Genomic DNA, 18,084 nt, shown 5'->3' on the forward strand with positions numbered 1-18,084 from the left:
ACTTAATTTATTTTTCTTTCTAGGAAGATGGCTACTGGGTAGTACAGAACTTTTCCTTCCCACTTTTATATCTCATTTTCCATTTCCATTTCATCAGACAGTTTTGTTTCTGACAATGTATTATTTTTACATCACAGGAATAGAGAGAGAAATTATAAGTCAATTCATACATTTCATTATCTGCCTTCTAACCAGTTAACACTAAATTAGAACATTCAATGTGCTTGAACTTGGCCCTTGTGCTTTCCTAGAAACAAATGTTTGAAGAGAAAATAACCAAAATAAGACAAATATTATTTTTGCCTTTATAACTATTCAGGGGAAAAGAATGGAACATGCTGAAATAAAATCTTTACTAACTTGCATTGTTTTGAACAATAGGTTTACATTATTATATTTTGTATGATAAAGTACATTTCTGGTAGACTTATTTCCCTTAGGCATTTTTTTAACAGAAAGATTCTAAATTTAGAACAAAGAAACAATGACTAGCACTATGAATATGTATGGAAAAAGTAATACAGACATCAACTGAACAATTTCACCAGTAACTGAAAAGCCTATATCTTCTTCCTCACATGAGAACCCACAGCAGACTTAACTTTCATGCTTTGTTAATCCCCAAATAATTTTGTGTTAGCCCTTTCAGGGTGTTCAAAGCGCTGCAGCCACACAACCACAGATTCTACAAGAGTTCTGTGCATCAGGTGCACACAATATGAACAGATGGGAAGCAGCAATGCTATGCTTCATTTGAGGAGAGAGGGGTGCAGGGATTAGGTAGGGGAGGCAGCTCCCTTCTCCACCCTCTTTTCATTCCTGTTTCTGTTTCTGGAGATGCTTCTGAAAATTACCACTTCCAGATAGGCACTGAAGTCCATATTGCAATGAGCCCTTTAGTGGCTCTTTCCTTTCCCAACCCAGTTTAGCTTCAAGGCCTCCCATAGCATGAATGGGGATCCTATTCTACAGATTTCTCACAGGCAGAAGGTATGAGGTGTATCAGTCTTCAGAGAGGGTTTTTAATTTTTGAAATAAGCCAAAATGTCAACAAACATGATATCTGCCATAATTATCTAAGTATTCTGATTTTTCTCACTTCACATGACAATAGTAAATGCATTTGAAGATGTGATGTGATGAAATAAACAGCAATATTTTCCTCCCCTGCTTAGGCCATCATGTTCCCAACTGTGACTGTCATGCTAGAATTCTAACTGGTCTAATTAGTCACTTCTAACCTCTAGTGTCTTTCCATTTCATTCCATTTCTGGGATGCTCCCTGTATGATCCTTCTAATATGCAACTTGATCCTGCCTCTGTTGAAAACTTCTTGATAGCATCCAGTATGACGGCATCAAGTTTCAGTTAAATAAAGCTTGGCATGCAAGCTGTGCATAGTCACCTTTAGCCTTACATGCTCCTCTTCATACCTGATGCCTTCGCAGAAGTAACTTCCAGGGAACTTGAATTCCCTGATTCCTTGACTTAATTATGCTCATCTGTGTATTATCCTACCAGTGACTGGATACTTTTATGGGCCTGAATGTTCTTGGAGGTCTCATTTATCTTTCTATCATCACTGCTTAGCAGACTGCCTGGTATGTCTGCAGAATAAACCAATAACAACAAACACAAAAAGGTAGCTGAATTAGTTCCTATTTGGGCAGACCTTAAATCAAAACCACTAGTCCAGTGCTGATGGGTTTTAATGGTGCTAAATGATTACCTATATGTTTGAGACCATATTTGGCTAATCACCTATTTCTCTAGATAGGCAAGATAAGGCAATGTGTGCATAAGGGTACCAAAACCAAGGATCTATGTGGAATTCTTTCTAAAGTGAGTTGGGTGAAATAAATTCCATTTCTGACAGATGGACACACAAATCATGACAAGTAACTTTCATATAAATATGTTTTATTGCAGAGAAGTTATAATTATTTACATGCTGCCACACATCACGACATAAATTTACCAAATATTTCATGGTGGGATGCTGTAGGTTTCAGATAAGAGTTTCAGAAGAATCACAGGTTAAGTGAAGAGACTTACAGCTTTGTTGACTCTACAACTCTCAGTTGCTAAATGCTAGAAGTCAAAGGCAGTGTTTTTTCAGTCCTACCTGTCATCACTTGCATGCAGAAACCTAGGAAGCAAATACAAGAGAACTGTCGAGTGTCAAATCCATATTGCCACCAAAGTTTACAATGGGTTGGGTTATAATTCATGTCGTAAAGCATTTAATTCTTGCATAAAATATACAGTTCTATTAAGATTGATATAAATCTACTTATTTATAAACCCTGGCATAAAAACAAGGACAGGATGCAGCCTGCACATGCATTGAGAAGGACAACCTAACAAATGTTTGTGAGACTCTAACAGTGTTTATTCACTTTATTGTTATCAGTCTGGGAAAATAACCTCCAGAATTGTAAGTTTTAACTTCTCCTGGTGATTAATAATGGCAATGAAACTCTAGGAAAGACCCTAGGCATTTTCACTGTTCTATGCTGGTAGAGAATAATCTATGGACTGTAGAATGTCACTAAGGTATAATTTGGCAAGTTTTTTTTAAGCCACATCTGTAGCAGGATCATCCTGAAGTGCAATAAAAGTCATTGACGCTTGACTGCTTAATTCTTAAAAGTGAATCAAATGCTAAGAAATCTCAGACATAAGTGAAACAAGCATGTGGGTCTAGAAACTTGAAACCAAGTCCACAAATATACCTTAAAGTAGTATTCTAAGAAATTCAAGAAGATAGAAAGATAGACATTGACTAAAAAAAGGAAGGGATGAAAGAAAGAAATGAAGGCAACACTTTAAAATAGAATTTCTATAGCTCTTCATACCTACCCCACCAACCTGAGTATTGCACAAAGCAAGCAAATGGGTGAGGAAGATTCACGCACAGCTTTGCAAAAGGGCACATGCTCGCATACTCCTGAATAAAATCACTGAGAAAATATTGATGACGGACACAGAGAATTCTGTTTTTACTTCCACTGAGGATCAAATTCTCTAAGAACAGCCTTGAAGCCACCTTCTGACTTCTTTTCCTCATCTTTTATCCTCCTAGCATGTTTCCCTTGCTGCTTATGAAATGAAAAGCAGTTATTTAGGTTGGAAATATCCTGGCCAAATATGCAGTTGATACTTCAGGGTTTAGAGTGAGAGAAAGCAAAGTCTGGGCTCTATTTTTAAGTTATTTGCCTTTAAATAAATGAGACTGAGCTTTGGAATCTCACTGCATGGTCATCAGTAGAATTAAGTCAGCAGCTTAGGATTTTCATGCCAAGAGATCAGTGTGGAATGCTGTAAGTTTTGTAAGATATACTTTGCAGGCTGTTTTGCCTTGCAAATAATATTAGACTTTACATTTTGAGTAAGGTGGTTTGCAAGGGCAATTTGCAGGACTTGAAGGATTCTCATGTGTGGGAGAATGAAGAACCCATACCACCTTATAGTCTTTGAATTAATCAGGTTATAAAATCTCTTTGGGATTGAGCCCAGTAAATTCTATCCCTAGTTGAAATGATGAATAAAATTTTATGAGAATAAATAGTTTAAGGTAATTTAAAATATATTTTCAGTATGCATAATAAAATATATCCATATAATGATATTGATGCTATCATTAATTTTTCTCTTTAAAAAAATAATCCCTTGAAAGTGCTATTAGGAGCTGTCTTTCTGTCCTCACTTGAAAGGCAAATTTCCTGGATCTATCTGTATTAATGCTATAATTCTCATCATTCCTAGAGTCTTCCCTTTCCAATGATAAAAATAATGCACAGTGTATTTTTCTCACTCTTAGCTTCTTCCTTAGGAAATGCTGCTAAGTATGAAATACTGAGAGTAAAGGGACAATTAATTGGAATGATCTCTGATTTTGAACAAACAATGGATAAGTTGTCCTTAACTTATGGAGACATGACTAAGTAGGACCACTTGATCTCCAGTAATAATAAAGCTTCTGAATCCTAACAAGAAGTGCAAAATAAGTAACTCAACTTGTATAAAAAACCCTGATTAAGACTGTATAACAAATCATAAAGTGAAATAATAAAGTCAAATCCAAATTCACAATATACAAACCACAGCCCAAACTAAAAGTTTTTATCATAACTGTTATGGCTTCTTAAGCCAGAGAAAGCTTACTGTATTCAAGAATCAACTAAAGTTGATAGCAGGTATTCTGTAAGTTGCAATAACAATTGAGTAGCTGCAGATTGCATAAATATGTTGTGTCACATAATATCAAAGTTATTTGCAAAAATTATACAATCTGGAATGCTTGAATATGAGACACAACAATGTACTGAAACATACATTTATAAGAAAATGAGAGCAATCATTAATATAAAAGATATTTTTGGGATGCATTAAGTTAGCAGTGCTATCAAGGTTAAATAGGTAAAGTAAGGTCTTTTCACTCAGCTACTTAGAATTTGTCATATATATCTATCTATAACTTTTTCTTTGACAAAATCATACATCTTCTGTCTACTGGCTCATCTTGCTTAGGCTCTTCAAAGTCCCACGGGTAAAGATAGATCGGGGCAGATGTGCAGGACATTCCCTTAGATGTGATGAATGTGAAGATTTTCCTAGTTTACTGGGGAATGACTTTTCTTGACTGAAGTATGACTTCTGCACTGTGATGTGTTGCACCTAGTCATCTCCAGCCCATGCCTTTCACCTGCCCTTACTATCTGTCATATTTCCCTTGACTGACAAAATACTCTGTGGGAATTCTTGATTCTTATATCACATTTGGAGTTTCTTCTTTCTTTTCTTCCTGGGGATACTACACTTTTAAGAGTCCCAGATCTGTTATTTCCGAGGCCCTGCTATCTTATTTGTACTTAAAGCTGAAGAGGACGGTAAAGTTACACTTCTTTCAGCACTTAGATGACTGGGGGCCTCAAACTCCCAAGGACACACCTCAGCTCGTGATGTTAAGGGCTGTTGGGAGTTTTTACTTGGGTTACAGGAACCAGGCGCATTTTCCACGGAGAAAGATGTCTTTTCCTGTTCTCGCATTTGGTTGAGATTTTCATTCTCTATTTTTGATGCTGTGACTTTTGGGGGCAGTTCCTCATATGGCCCAGCACGCACAGTGGCTGCCCGGGGCTGACCTCCACTCTCGTCTTTGGCTCTCCCTGGGAGAACTGGAGTCTTGGAAATCAAATGTTTTTCATCTTCAAAAAAAGTCTGATCCTGGCTCTCCCAAGGGCACACTTCAGCCTTATCTATGCTCTTCTGACTGGACTGCTGACATCCTTCAGCCACCTTAGGCTTGTGGAGAGATTTCTCCTTTAAGGAAAACATTGGATTTTTTTCCATTTCAGAAGCCGCAATAGATACGTGTTTTTGAGCTTTTGTTTCTGAAGGCACAGGACCAGAGGTCAGGTCATAAATCTCCCACGGGCACACTTCCCCAATGTCAACGTTGTCCTTCATCTGGGTGGTGCCTGGGCTCAGGTCGGAACTGGCAGTAGGGGGATTGACCCTTTGTTGTTTCATGATCCCAGATTTCTGAGGCTTTCTTTGTTCCTCCAAGTGACTGGAGTTTTGGGGGACAAGATCTTTAGTCTCTGTGTTATCTGAATTTGAACACTTTCTGTTTGTCTCTTTATCTTTTGGCAGAGTTTTCTGGGATTTAGCACGTTCTTCTACACCTGATGTTTGGGATTTCCCAGTGAGTCCCAGAGTCTTCTCCTTGGCACTTGCTATGACACTAAGGGACTTTTGTAACATAGATGTGCGTGGGTGCCCAGGCTTCTTCTCTGAGCTGAGGTTGTGAGCACTTGCTGACTTACACACCAAAGGCACTGACTCTGTAGACTCCGCCTCACTGTCTTCTTTAAGTTTTTGTGTTAGTTTTTTACTTGAAAGAGATTCCAGTGTGGAATTTTCTGTAGCCTCCTCTTCTTGGTTCTCTGTTGGTAGGCTATTGGACTCTTCCGGTTGGTCTCTGACATGGTCATAAGTGCTGTGGGATTTCTTGAGTGAGAAGACTCTGTTTTTCAGGGACTCCTCCTTGGGTCTCCCTGTATTACCTGAAGGCTCTGGTGGGTTCTTCCTGACAAGGGCTGTACTTTTGGCCATGCTATGGTCTGCCGTGTCCTTGTCCTCTTTGGAACACTGTCTGCTGACAGTCTCTGGAATCTCAGTGATGCGCCTCATGATGGAACGGCCTAAGCCCTTCTTCGAGCACCGCTTTTTCTGGAGGTGGGGATTATTTGTAATCATCTTCTTCCTTTTATATATTTCTAACTGGGCATAGAGTTTCTTCAGCTCATCCTGCCAGAAGAAGAGCAAATTCAAAAAAGGTATTCAGTGGAGTGTTTTCACCAGATAATTTCACTGAATGGTACTGGAATTCAATAAGTTTAAGTTCTTTAGGGACACTGCTCTACAACTTTTGTTAACATCTGCACTTATCAATTTTCTCCTCATTCCCACTTTCTAATTAGTTTGTGTTTAGTTTTACATAAAATTTGAACTTGAAGACATGAACTCATGCATTCTACTATTGCATCACAGAGCAAGGAGTTTGAACTTTCAATTTGTGTGAACCAAGCTGAACCAGGACCAATGAGCCATATTCCAGAATAGTGTTGGAAGCATCATATAGCCATTTGATAAAGTTCCTGATGCTAGATTAGTTTTAGGGGTCAACAGTTCATAGACTGCTAAAAGGCCTCGTTTCTTCAGATGCTGATATGTTAACACACATTATGTTAAACAATCCAGTTTAGTTTCTCTGATCACAGGTATACTCTACCTTTCCATTACCAAGTTGTTATAAACTCATATTTTAGAGCATGTATAATCAGTTCATCATTATGACTACCTATAAGTCTGTCAAAAGTATAATATTTGCCCAGGCTACTGTAAGACTTGAAATAGCATGTGCATTCCAATTGCACATTTTATCACTTAATTAACTCTGCATTCGATGTCTTCAGTTCACAAACATACTAATACTGTATATACCAACATGAGTACATGCACACATGTGCGTGCATATACCAGCCCATACACATTTGCCTGTATCAATGGGACTAATTGGACCTAATCTGAAACAGGAAAGAAGATATACCAGCATTACCCGAATGTCCTCTGGATCCAAGCTGTGCTCACTCCAGGCTGAATTGATACTGCTGTTCAGGTAGGATCCAGATCGACCCATATCTAGCTCATCTTCATATGCTTCTGTGGCAATATCATCACGTGGATTATTGCTTGAATGTGAAAACTGCAATAGATATTCAATATGAGCTGTAGGCATTAACCCACCATAGATACAGCACAATAATTTTCTAAATGTGCTAATATGAACATCATTTCTTCAGTTTGATAAATTCATTCACTAAACAGTTTCCAATGATTTGCTGCTATATTTTTGTTTTGCTTTCCATGTTAGAGGCTGGAGCTCTCAGTGAGGTAATATTAGCACTTGGCTCCCTCTCTGACTCCAAGTTCCACCCTTGTTCATTTCCTAGGTTCCCAGTATCAACTTACATTACTCTGCTTCCATGAAATATCTGCCTTTTTGAAAATGAAAATAAGTAGAAGCAGCCAAAGAAATGTTGCCTAAGAGGAGCAGTGTAGACCCACTGGCAGGTGGATGGGAGGATGGGAGGCTTTTTTTGGTTGGTTTGTTTGTTGGGATTTTTTTTTTTTTTTTTGAGCAATGGGGTCTCCTATGTTTGTCACTTTGCTTAACTTAGGTGAGGATGTATTTCAATTATAGGCATAAGTCATACTAGTGACAGAGATGTGACTTTCAGTATGCTACACATAGGTTCAAAAATTTACTTTCAAAATAGGATATCTAATTCCAGTTTCAATTCTGTCATCGATGAGATCTTGAACAACACATGAGATTACTCTGGAACACAGTATCCTCTTAGCCTAGAGTTCTTGGGTGAATGGTATCTAAGTTTAAGTGAAAACATTCACTGAAATTAACACATTTCCTCTTTGTTATTTTTTCCTTAGGACTTTATCCAAATACTATTTTAAATATTTATATTATTTGTTAATCTTGTCTGTCCCCTGAACCCTGCCTCCTGAATATAAGTTCCAGGGGAGCACAGACTTATCTATTCATTACTCTTATTTTAAGGATATAGAACAGTGCCTACCAAAACCCCCCAATATTTTAAATTTATCTTTTTATTGAGATATAATTCATATATTAAAATTTACAATTTTGAAGTATATAATTTAGTGTTTGTGAGTGTATTCACAAGGTTGTATAACCATCATCAATCACTATTAATCCTATAATATTTTCATCACCCCCAAAAGAATCCTTGATCTCAGTAAGTTATCATTGCTATTCCTCCTTCTCCCTGCTGTGGCAACCACTGGTCTACTTTCTGTCTCTACAGATTTGCCTATTCTGGACATTTAACATAAATGGAATCATATAATATGTGACTTTCTGAGTCTGGTTTATTAATCTGTCGTCATGTTTTTAAGGTTTGTACAGGTTGTAGCATGTGTCCAAGTTTCATTCCTTTTTATTGACAAATAATATTTTATTGTATGGATACCATATTTTACTTAGGCATTTATTTTACTTTGGAAATTTGGATTGCTTCTTTTTTTTAGATTATGAGTAATGCTTCTATAAACATTCATATTCAAGCTTCTTGTATGAACATATGTTTTCTTTTTTTTTTTCTTTTTTTTTTTTATTGTAAACAAATGGGATACATGTTGTTTCTCTGTTTGTACATGGCGTAAAGGCATACCATTTGTGTAATCATAAATTTACATAGAGCAATGTTGTTTGATTCATTCTGTTATTTTTTCCCTTCCCCCCACCCCTCCCACCCCTCTTTACCCTCTATACAGTAGTTCCTTCCTCCATACTTGCCCCCCTCCCTAACCCTAACTCAACATATGTTTTCAATTCTCTTTGAAGTTCAATAACTATTTATTGAATGAATAGTCTGAGTATCCATCCATCTATTATGTATAATGGTATTACGTAAAATATTGAAATAAGAATATAATAATAACATTAAGATAAATGATAGTAACAGACTAATATATGAAACTGTGGCTAGTTAATTTAAGTCAAGTAGGGAATAAAATAGGTATTTTGTTCTGTTTACAAGTGGCCTTTGCAATTTGGCTGAAACTTAACATTTTAGTTAATTGGGAGAATTGAGATAAAGTCTAGAATGAAAGACAAATCACAACTCTGATTTTAGCTTTGCTAATATTATGTTGTACAGTACTGATAAAATATATAATGTTCTATTATTGTGTTTCTATGTGCATAAAAGGAAAAAATAATAGTATTTCTCTAATTTTTATAATATGTTATCTCACAAAACTCCAATATCTTATTTTATTCTAAGTAGCTTTACTGCTATCATGTTATAGATGTGGAAACGGAAACAAAGAGATCAAAATCTAGGCTAACATTATAATACACAGCTAATTTATGGTGTAGCATAAGTTCAGAATTCCTATCTTCTGAGTCCTGGCCCATTTTTCCCCCACTTTATTATGCTGCCTCGATAAGATTTTGTCAGTCTATCATTATCGAGATTCTTCTATAAATAATTTTATAATTATTTCAATTTATACAAAATTCTCTGAAAATGTTTTAAACACAATGCCTCTTTGAATATGAATCTGAAGAGGATTCTTAGGTCTTTGAAAAAATGATCTTGATGTTATAGCTACAATGAAAGCCATCTAACAATAATAATTAAAACATAAGTAGAAATCAAAATATTTGGGAAAAGATGATAAATTTTGATATAAATTAAGGCATTTAAAATTATTTAAGATGTTTTATGAGTCTAAAATGAAAACATACCCAGTTTCTAGAGGAAAGAATTTTAAAAACTTTTTTTATAGTATGAGCAAATTTCCATGCTTCCCTTTGTCTATGTTGTGAGATATTTTTAAAAGGAGCAACAACTCCATGCACTTTTAAAATAATTGTCTTGCAAGAAAACTTAAGTGTTAGAATACCTTTGGAATCAAAAGCAACCCAATGGTGACTGTCACAGTCAAATGAGTATGTGCAAAATACAGCATCAACATCCAATCAGACTGAAGTCTTGAGGCAAGAACAAATCTGAAATGAGAATTATTCTAGTTAGCAATCCAAAATTAAGAATTCTACTAACACCACCAGAATATTTGCAAAATCTTTTGCTCAGTTTATTTTTAAAAAGAAAAATTTTGTTTGCTGTTTCTGTAGCATTATCTTTTCATCACAGGCAGAATAAGGGTTTAAGTAACCTTTACTGAATTCATAAGATATCAACACTAATTATTATTTGAGATTATCAGTACTAAGAAGGAGAATATATACATACATATGTGCTGCACATTTACCAAGATTATTATTGTAGATGTAAGTTGATTCTGGAAAACTAAAACAATAAATAGACAAGAATCGAAAAGAAGAGTAGGTTACAAACTAGTGGTTTCAGCAAATTTGGGTTATAGAGCACATTCCGAATAAGTCCAAATTCTAATATTCTATAGTTAAAAACATTAATTAGAATTAAGATAAAAAAGAGTGGATAGTTATCTGTCTTTGTGAATGATCCCAAAGGCTTAAACAATGCAGTGGATAAATTAACATGCTAATGGTTAGTAAGATAAATCTTTTAAAGTAAAATTTTTAGTTGTTCTAAACTGTCATATTGTCCTAAATAATTAAAAATGTAATAGTTATTTATCATCTTACTGTGGAATTTGTAAAGCTATGTTCTGAGTCAGGGAGGAGGAATTCAGTACCAAGGTCTACTCTAGTAATTTTGGATTATTTTTGTAAATTAACAGGTTCACCAAAGTTTGCGTTTTAATGACTCATCCTTATGCAGAAACCAGGCATTGCTTTATAAGACTTTTTTTTTTTTTTTTTTTGCAATTACATCCAAATGTTATCCTATCTACTATTTATCCATAAAATCTAAACATGAGATTTTACTGCTTTGGATTTAGAGAATTTTGTTTCAATGGTATACATCATCAAATTTGAAAAGTGAAGATCCTATGAAAATGCTCATGATATCATAATCACAAAACAAATGATATGCTTGGCAAAAAAGGGAAACAAACTTTTATATCTGCATTATAGCACACTCATGACAATTTTGTTAATTAAATATTTAAAACAAATTGTTCTTAAGGGGATTTATGCCTCATTTTCTCTTTCTCCTCATGTTTTAGGACATCATACTAAAATGGAAATACAAAAATGATCCAAAATGGGGAGTTATTTTCCCAGGCTTCTGGAGATATAAACAAAATAAATCTGTAACATACACAAGTGCAAAACTCTTATGCTATCTCACATATCATTAGAAAGTTTTTTCTGTATTATCATCTTTTCTAACTCCTGTTTGAGACCAGTGGCCTTAAATTACACATGCTTTCAATATGACATCATTCTCTTTGTTCAGGGATGATATACTTTTTCTTGGTTCTTTTTAGTTATACATGACATACTTTTGATACAGTTTGTTTTCCTGGGTCATGTGAGATTTTTTTTAAGCATTAAAATAGGGTCATCATACTAAGCAACAAGTTATAGTCTCTGAAGCATGTAAGAATATAAGATATATATGTAACATAGCTAGCAAGATATATCTAGAAAGAATGATGATTGAATTGTATATATTTTAGGTTAAAATAGTGAATCTTCAAATAATAATTGAAATCTACTGACAATAATTACCTTCAAATTAATCAATTTTAAATTACTGCAGTTACAACTAGAAATACCTTGAGAAAAATCAGGTTTTGCAGTAGTTAAAAATAAGTAAAGGAGTAGAACATACTGGGAAAAAGGTCTTCCGCACTTTTACACTTAGTTCTTTGCTATTATTCTCTTTCGTGTTATCTGACAATTTGGAAAGAATGCAAGTAAATCTATGTATAATATGTAGTCATTTTAATTTATTTATATATGCATGTATATACAGATACATATACACACATATAATTTTATATTTTACACAGACAAGAAAGAAGACATGTTATATTAATAATATCTTTTCTGATGTTGGAAGTCTTATTTAATATTATTTAGTTCAAGAAAATTACCAAAATAGACCCAGTTGGTTTAAATTATTATTATATTATTGCTTCTTATTCTTGGAACTATATAGCATGTATGAATTAAGTCCATAGGTAAATATGATATTGTGCATATTGCATACTTGATTTCTTTAATTATTTTTGCCTAATACTTGCTTCCTACCCACTCCTCCCCAAATCAATGTTTTGCAGATTTACTGTGTTAAACTATAATTCAAATTCCTTGGTCCCTTATGGTTATAAAACACAGTATTGTTATAAATATAGACAGAAATATAAAAACATCTAAAAGTTACATACTAATATGTTAATAATACATATCTGTAGGTGGTCTGACTAAGAGGTTTACTTCTTTTAACTTACGATTTTTCTGTAATGACCATCTATTATCTTTTGACTAAATTAAAAAACTATCTTTAAGGCAAATTTTACCTTGCCTATTTTTGAAAGGATCTGGGTCAGTTTACAGTTTGACATTTACTGAAAATTTGATGGTGAAAACTGAACAGAGTACATCTAGAGTATAAAAGGATATTTATGTAATGATTTGAAAAAAATTAACTTGGGCAATTAATTTGCTTCTAACGAAGTTAGAAGTTTAATGTGGGGCAAAAGTGGAAAACACATTGTACTACAAAGTCACATGCTGACGTTCGAAGACATTTAAACTCATCAGGAATAGTATCTTCTTTCAGATTTGTAAATATTCAGGTGATGATTAGATCTTGAAACGTGCTTGATGTTCTAGAAACAAAATACAAAAAAGCAGCTTCGTGTGGAAGACAGTCTGTATCTTGGAGAAATGAAAAGTGTATTGGAGATACACTTGGGACTAGGACATGGTGTCTTTGGATGCTCCCTACATTCTGGACCAAGGGCGTCCCTTTTCAGATGCTGAAACTCTAGTTTAAGAAGAGCATTCCTCACTTTGTATCTTTATGGTCTCATATTTCATTCTCATCCTTCTTCCTTCTAATCTCTTTCTCTCCTCTGATTCTTTACTCTTTCTTGAGAGAGGTAAGACAAAGTTAGGAAGCCAGTTTCTCTGATTCCCGTTTCCAGGGTAGTCACATTACAGACATCTCTTTTTCTTACTGAAAAGTTTAAGACATGTAGGCTATGCCTAAGTCTTAACTTAGATGTGTCTTCAGCATCTTGTATTCCTAAAGGTGCGAGTTAGTATTTTCTGACTATTGACTAAAGTGATAAATAAGCATCCTGAGAAACCTGCACAACTTACAGTTCCCAACCTGGCTCCCATTCTCACTGATTTCCAAGGACATCTGAATGCCACCAAAGGAGTTAAAACCAAAGAAAAAGGATTTATTTTCTCTTTCCACTAAGGGCAAAGATATCCAAAATTTCTAATTACATTCTTAAGTGTGTCCTAACTTTCAATATCTGTCAGGCAATTGTATGACATTTTTGTTGCTTTTCAAATAATAGAATTTTTTTTTCAGTTCCACCCTTAGTTTTCATTTCATTTTCAAATATGAAGCAAGGGAAAATTCTCAAAAGATAAATCATTTTGTTTGCTTCATTAAATGCCACTTTCCCCCTTCTTCATATTCATCTGCTATAGAGAATGCATGGGATAGCACAAAAGAAAGGGCTGGACTATACGTTCTTAACCCCAAAAATCATGGTTAAAATGTGGTTTTGACAGAAACCCACTGCATACAATAATCCAGTCACAGGATAGAAGATTTTTTTCATTTGTTTTGAATTCAATAGAATACACTCATAAATTGTCTAATTAACTGCTAAGATTTTGAAAGTATAAGCCACTGTATGAAATATGAATAAAAACAGATGGGTTATCTATATCTGCTGTATAATTATATATGTGCATTGCTTATATCTTCATAACAAATAATATCATTTATACACAATATTCTGTAAGTGATTTAACATAATACAATATCATTGATTTAACCTTCAAAATAAATGATGGAACAAAAGCAAAATGGGGAGGAAAAGGGTAAAAACAAAACTATTCATTTGCCATTTCTGGAACAAATTAGTCAACTTATAAAACATTACGCTTCCTAAATATTTCCATTATACATCTTATCCAATTTTTCTATTTAAATTAAACTGCAACATATCAGAAAAATAAAACAGTTATTTACTAGCTCTACAGATCACTTGCCTAATTGTATGGAATATAGCAGAGATAATGAGCTCATTGTGAACTGCAACAGCCATATAGCGTGGCTCATGAAATGCTGATGGGACTGTCCGCACTGCATAGCAGAGATAAACACCCCACAAAAGGAATAAAAATTCAGCTGTGAAGAACAAACAAACAATTTCCCATTAGTTTCACAGGTGAACAAAAACAAAGTATAAGTTCTCTAGCATGCATTTTGTCTGTCATAGAAGCATAAATTTAGAAATGCTTACAAAGTATCATTCACATATAAATACAGATACCATATATTTATTTTTAATTTTATTTAATATACAGATCTTTTCAAAGGTATACTTTGTCATTGTTTTTAACAGCATTTGAATTCTCAGTTTTGTTTTTGCTGATATCTGTATTTTTCCTAGAACATTTGTAAAGTAATTTTTCTTATTCCCAACCTAGGTTTAGGACGTTCATGTAGGATCTTGGTCTTAAGAAAGTTATAAAAAAAAAAAAAAAAAAAAAAAAAAAACTAGCTTGTAATATATTTATATACAGCTTCTAGAAATTTAAGTTTTTATTGCACTGAGCCCAATTCAGAAAGTACAAATAGCCATTGCCAGAAATATGAGAACATAGGTTGCTAAACCATTCAGTGGTTTATTTTTATAAAGGAAACATTGTTTCTTCACACATGACAAAAATCATATCTTTTGTGGGTGGAGTGCTGAAAGATTTAGTAAAATCACAATCACCTAGTTTGATCACTGAAACCAGCATCGCAGCTAAGAATAAGGAATTCAGAACCATACTAGATGTTAGGTCTGAACCTGCCTCTATCCTTAACTAACTTTGACTAATCCTAGGCAATTTACTTAACTTCTGTGATCATAACTTCATCTGAAAAATAAAGATGATGAAAGTACATGCCTCCTAGGATTATTTGTTAATTAAATAAAAACTTCATATAAAGCAACATAATTTCTGACACATAGTAGTTGTTAAATGGTTCTTATTATTAAACTTCTCATTTGAATTTTTTTCAAACTAAGCATTGCAATAATTTTTAAAACCAGTAATTCTTATAACCCATTTTATCTTAGTGACATAACCTTATTGGAAGATAGAATCTAAATATTAAGAAGAAAGCTCTAATTTAGACAAAACATCTCACCTGAGGCATTACTTACATGTAGCTTTCTTGTATACTGAAATGCTGATCTCCATTTGAAACACCGATCATCCATCCAAAAACCAAGATTTTATCTGCCAATATTTCAGCATGTTTCTACTATCGTTTAAACAGTAGGAAGTGTCCCAAATATTGAAAACAGAGCTACTCTAAAACCTGATAGAGCCAAGTTGAAGCAGGGGGTGGAATGGACACTTCATTCCAAACTCTCCATGAGATTTAGCATCAATTCAAATTATTTACTATGGTGACCACAGGCCATATGTTGTGAATGTTATTTCCAGTCAAGCTCTATTGGGTTGAATGAAGAAAACCAGCAAAATTATATTCACATATGATTTCCTTTCCAACTGTCTGTGGCACCACTCTTGCCTTCTGTAACCAGGTTTGAAATCTCAGAGCTGCCTTTCACTTCTACATTTCTTTTTTTTTTTTTTTTTTAGTTATTTTTCATATTTATTGATTTCTCTCAAGGCATACAATTATAATCTTTATCAAAGTCCCTATTAGTTCACTTCTTATTTGTTGAAATTATTTTTCAATGACCCTCGACAACTGGCTTCACACTGTACTAATCCATTCATCATAAGAAGGACAAGTTCATTTTTCTGAAACTTCATTTTGATCATATTAGGGTTTGTCCACATCTCTGCCTATCCATTTGGGTTAACGTGATCTCCATTAGAAGGTTTATTTAGATGTTAATATAATATCTGTCCCCAAAGGAAGACTCTTAGGGACTTCCTGTTCAGGCAGACATGTTCTTACTTCTAAGACTTTCCTGCTGCTCAGGCTTCACGTTAGCTCCCCATATTGCTTGACTTTATCCTTTTTTACTCATGTATTTCTCAAATCCTGACTTGTAGTTTCTCTGAGCCTTAGCTTTTTGTGAGGCATCAATTGCATCTTCACTCAGACATCTTCAGAGGCTCACTATTATTTTATGAGTCATTCATTCTGCCATTTGTAGCCCTCTACATGACTTCATACTATATATTTAAATGATCTCCCACTGCTCCCCAACATAAACACTTTGAGCAGACCTATGATGTCTCATTGTCTGCTAAATACTCCAAAGATTGGTCTTAACTGAGTCATGGCTCACACCATTTCTCCCAGTGAAAATTTCCTCTTAACTCCAGTTGCAAATCTTAGCCAATTTTTCAATGTCCATACTCAAGTACCACCTCCTTCACAAAGCTGCCTGGAATGATCTTAACCTACACTGGATTTTTTTTCCCACTTAGCTCTTATTTTGTTTAACTATCTGTACAACACGAAGCAGAGAATAGTGCCATATAATGTGTAATGGAGAAAAATTTTCAAGGGGTCTTATTAGTCAACACCCTCCTCTAATCACCCTAATGGCGTCTTTCAAGACAAGAACTGAGTCTTCCAGTGATCTTTTCTCTCTTGGCCTACACAGGTGGTAGAAACAATATGGAGCCCAAATACATAAGTCTTAGTAAATATTTGTTGAATTGAATGACTCTGATATTAATTTCATGTTAAATCACCAGAGATGTAGATGTTATATAACCTTGCCACTCCAGATAACACTGCAGGGCTTGTTGAAGCAAAATAAGCAGGAGGCTGTTACACTGGTGGTGTTGCTTCACCTGGAAGTCTCATGGAACCTTACATAAGCAAACTGAAACTTAATTTAGAGGCATTCCTTGTAACTGATTAAATTTGAATTGAACCTCAGCCAATAACAGCTAACTAGTTGACTCATTCTATAATGTGGGCCATCCTTTCCAACTGTACCCAAATAAGACAAATGCCCAGCTGCATCCAATAAAGTAGTTTTTTTTTTTTTTTTTAATTTGCTTCTTTGTTTAGTTCTATGATCAGGCTGCTGTTGTGAAGCCCACAACCTCCTTTTGGTTTGGGTGCTTCCTGATTCATAAATCATTTTTTGCTCAAATAAAGTCTGTTAAATTTTCTTTTGTCTCTTGTGTTTCAGACTAAAAATGACCTAAAGATGATGCTGGCATTATTACTAACATGACAATCTCTATTCACTGACACACAACAAGTGTGGGGTTCTGTGCTTAGCAGAAAAGAATGATGAATTCAAAATACTATTATGAATCTACATCGTGCAGAACCATAGAAGTGAAAAGTTATACCCCATTTGTGTACAATGAATCAAAATGCAGTCTGTAAAAATAAAAAGAATTAAAAAGAAATTTAAAAAATAAAAATTAAAATAACCTCAAAAAAAGAAAAAGAAAAGAAACAGTGCTGGGGAATGACACTGGAAAAATTATATTGTTACATTGTGTGCATGTACAAATATGTAACAACAAATCCTATCAATATGTACAAATATAATGCACCAATAAAATATGTGGAAAAAACCCCAGCAGCACAAAAAATCTGCTGCAGTTAAAGAATTTACAGGTAGCTGCATTATAAAAACAGTATCTTCTGCTGGTTATTGCAGTGCTTATATGTTATACCAAAGATTCAAAATAGGAAAGTAGTTAATCAGTGTGCCACAATGGAGAATTATATTTAAAACTATAAGACAAAATAATATTTCTCACAATAGCTAAGCTGAAAATTAAAATCATTTCATTAAGAGTATCAAATAACATGCTCTCACAGAAAAACAATTTATTATTCAAAGTACCAATTAAACCAAATATGATAT

The 18,084-nt window shown here is 34.3% G+C and overlaps 1 protein-coding gene across 1 annotated transcript in view; it reads right to left on the minus strand.

Annotated features, from left to right (window-relative positions):
* Window positions 1-34: 34 nt before the first annotated feature.
* The window catches only part of GPR158 (G protein-coupled receptor 158), a 506,459-nt gene continuing 488,409 nt past the window's right edge, over window positions 35-18,084 (minus strand). Inside the window, exons 8-11 of the mRNA XM_079107813.1 lie at window positions 14,255-14,393; window positions 10,021-10,126; window positions 7,127-7,273; window positions 35-6,315 (exon numbers count right to left, since the gene is read on the minus strand). Of these exons, the coding sequence (XP_078963939.1) occupies window positions 4,843-6,315; window positions 7,127-7,273; window positions 10,021-10,126; window positions 14,255-14,393 (1,865 nt within the window). The 3' untranslated portion in view covers window positions 35-4,842. The remainder of the gene's footprint in view (window positions 6,316-7,126; window positions 7,274-10,020; window positions 10,127-14,254; window positions 14,394-18,084) is intronic.

This window comes from Sciurus vulgaris (assembly GCF_902686455.1).
Source record: "Sciurus vulgaris genome assembly, chromosome: 12".
Taxonomy (NCBI): Eukaryota; Metazoa; Chordata; class Mammalia; order Rodentia; family Sciuridae; genus Sciurus; species Sciurus vulgaris.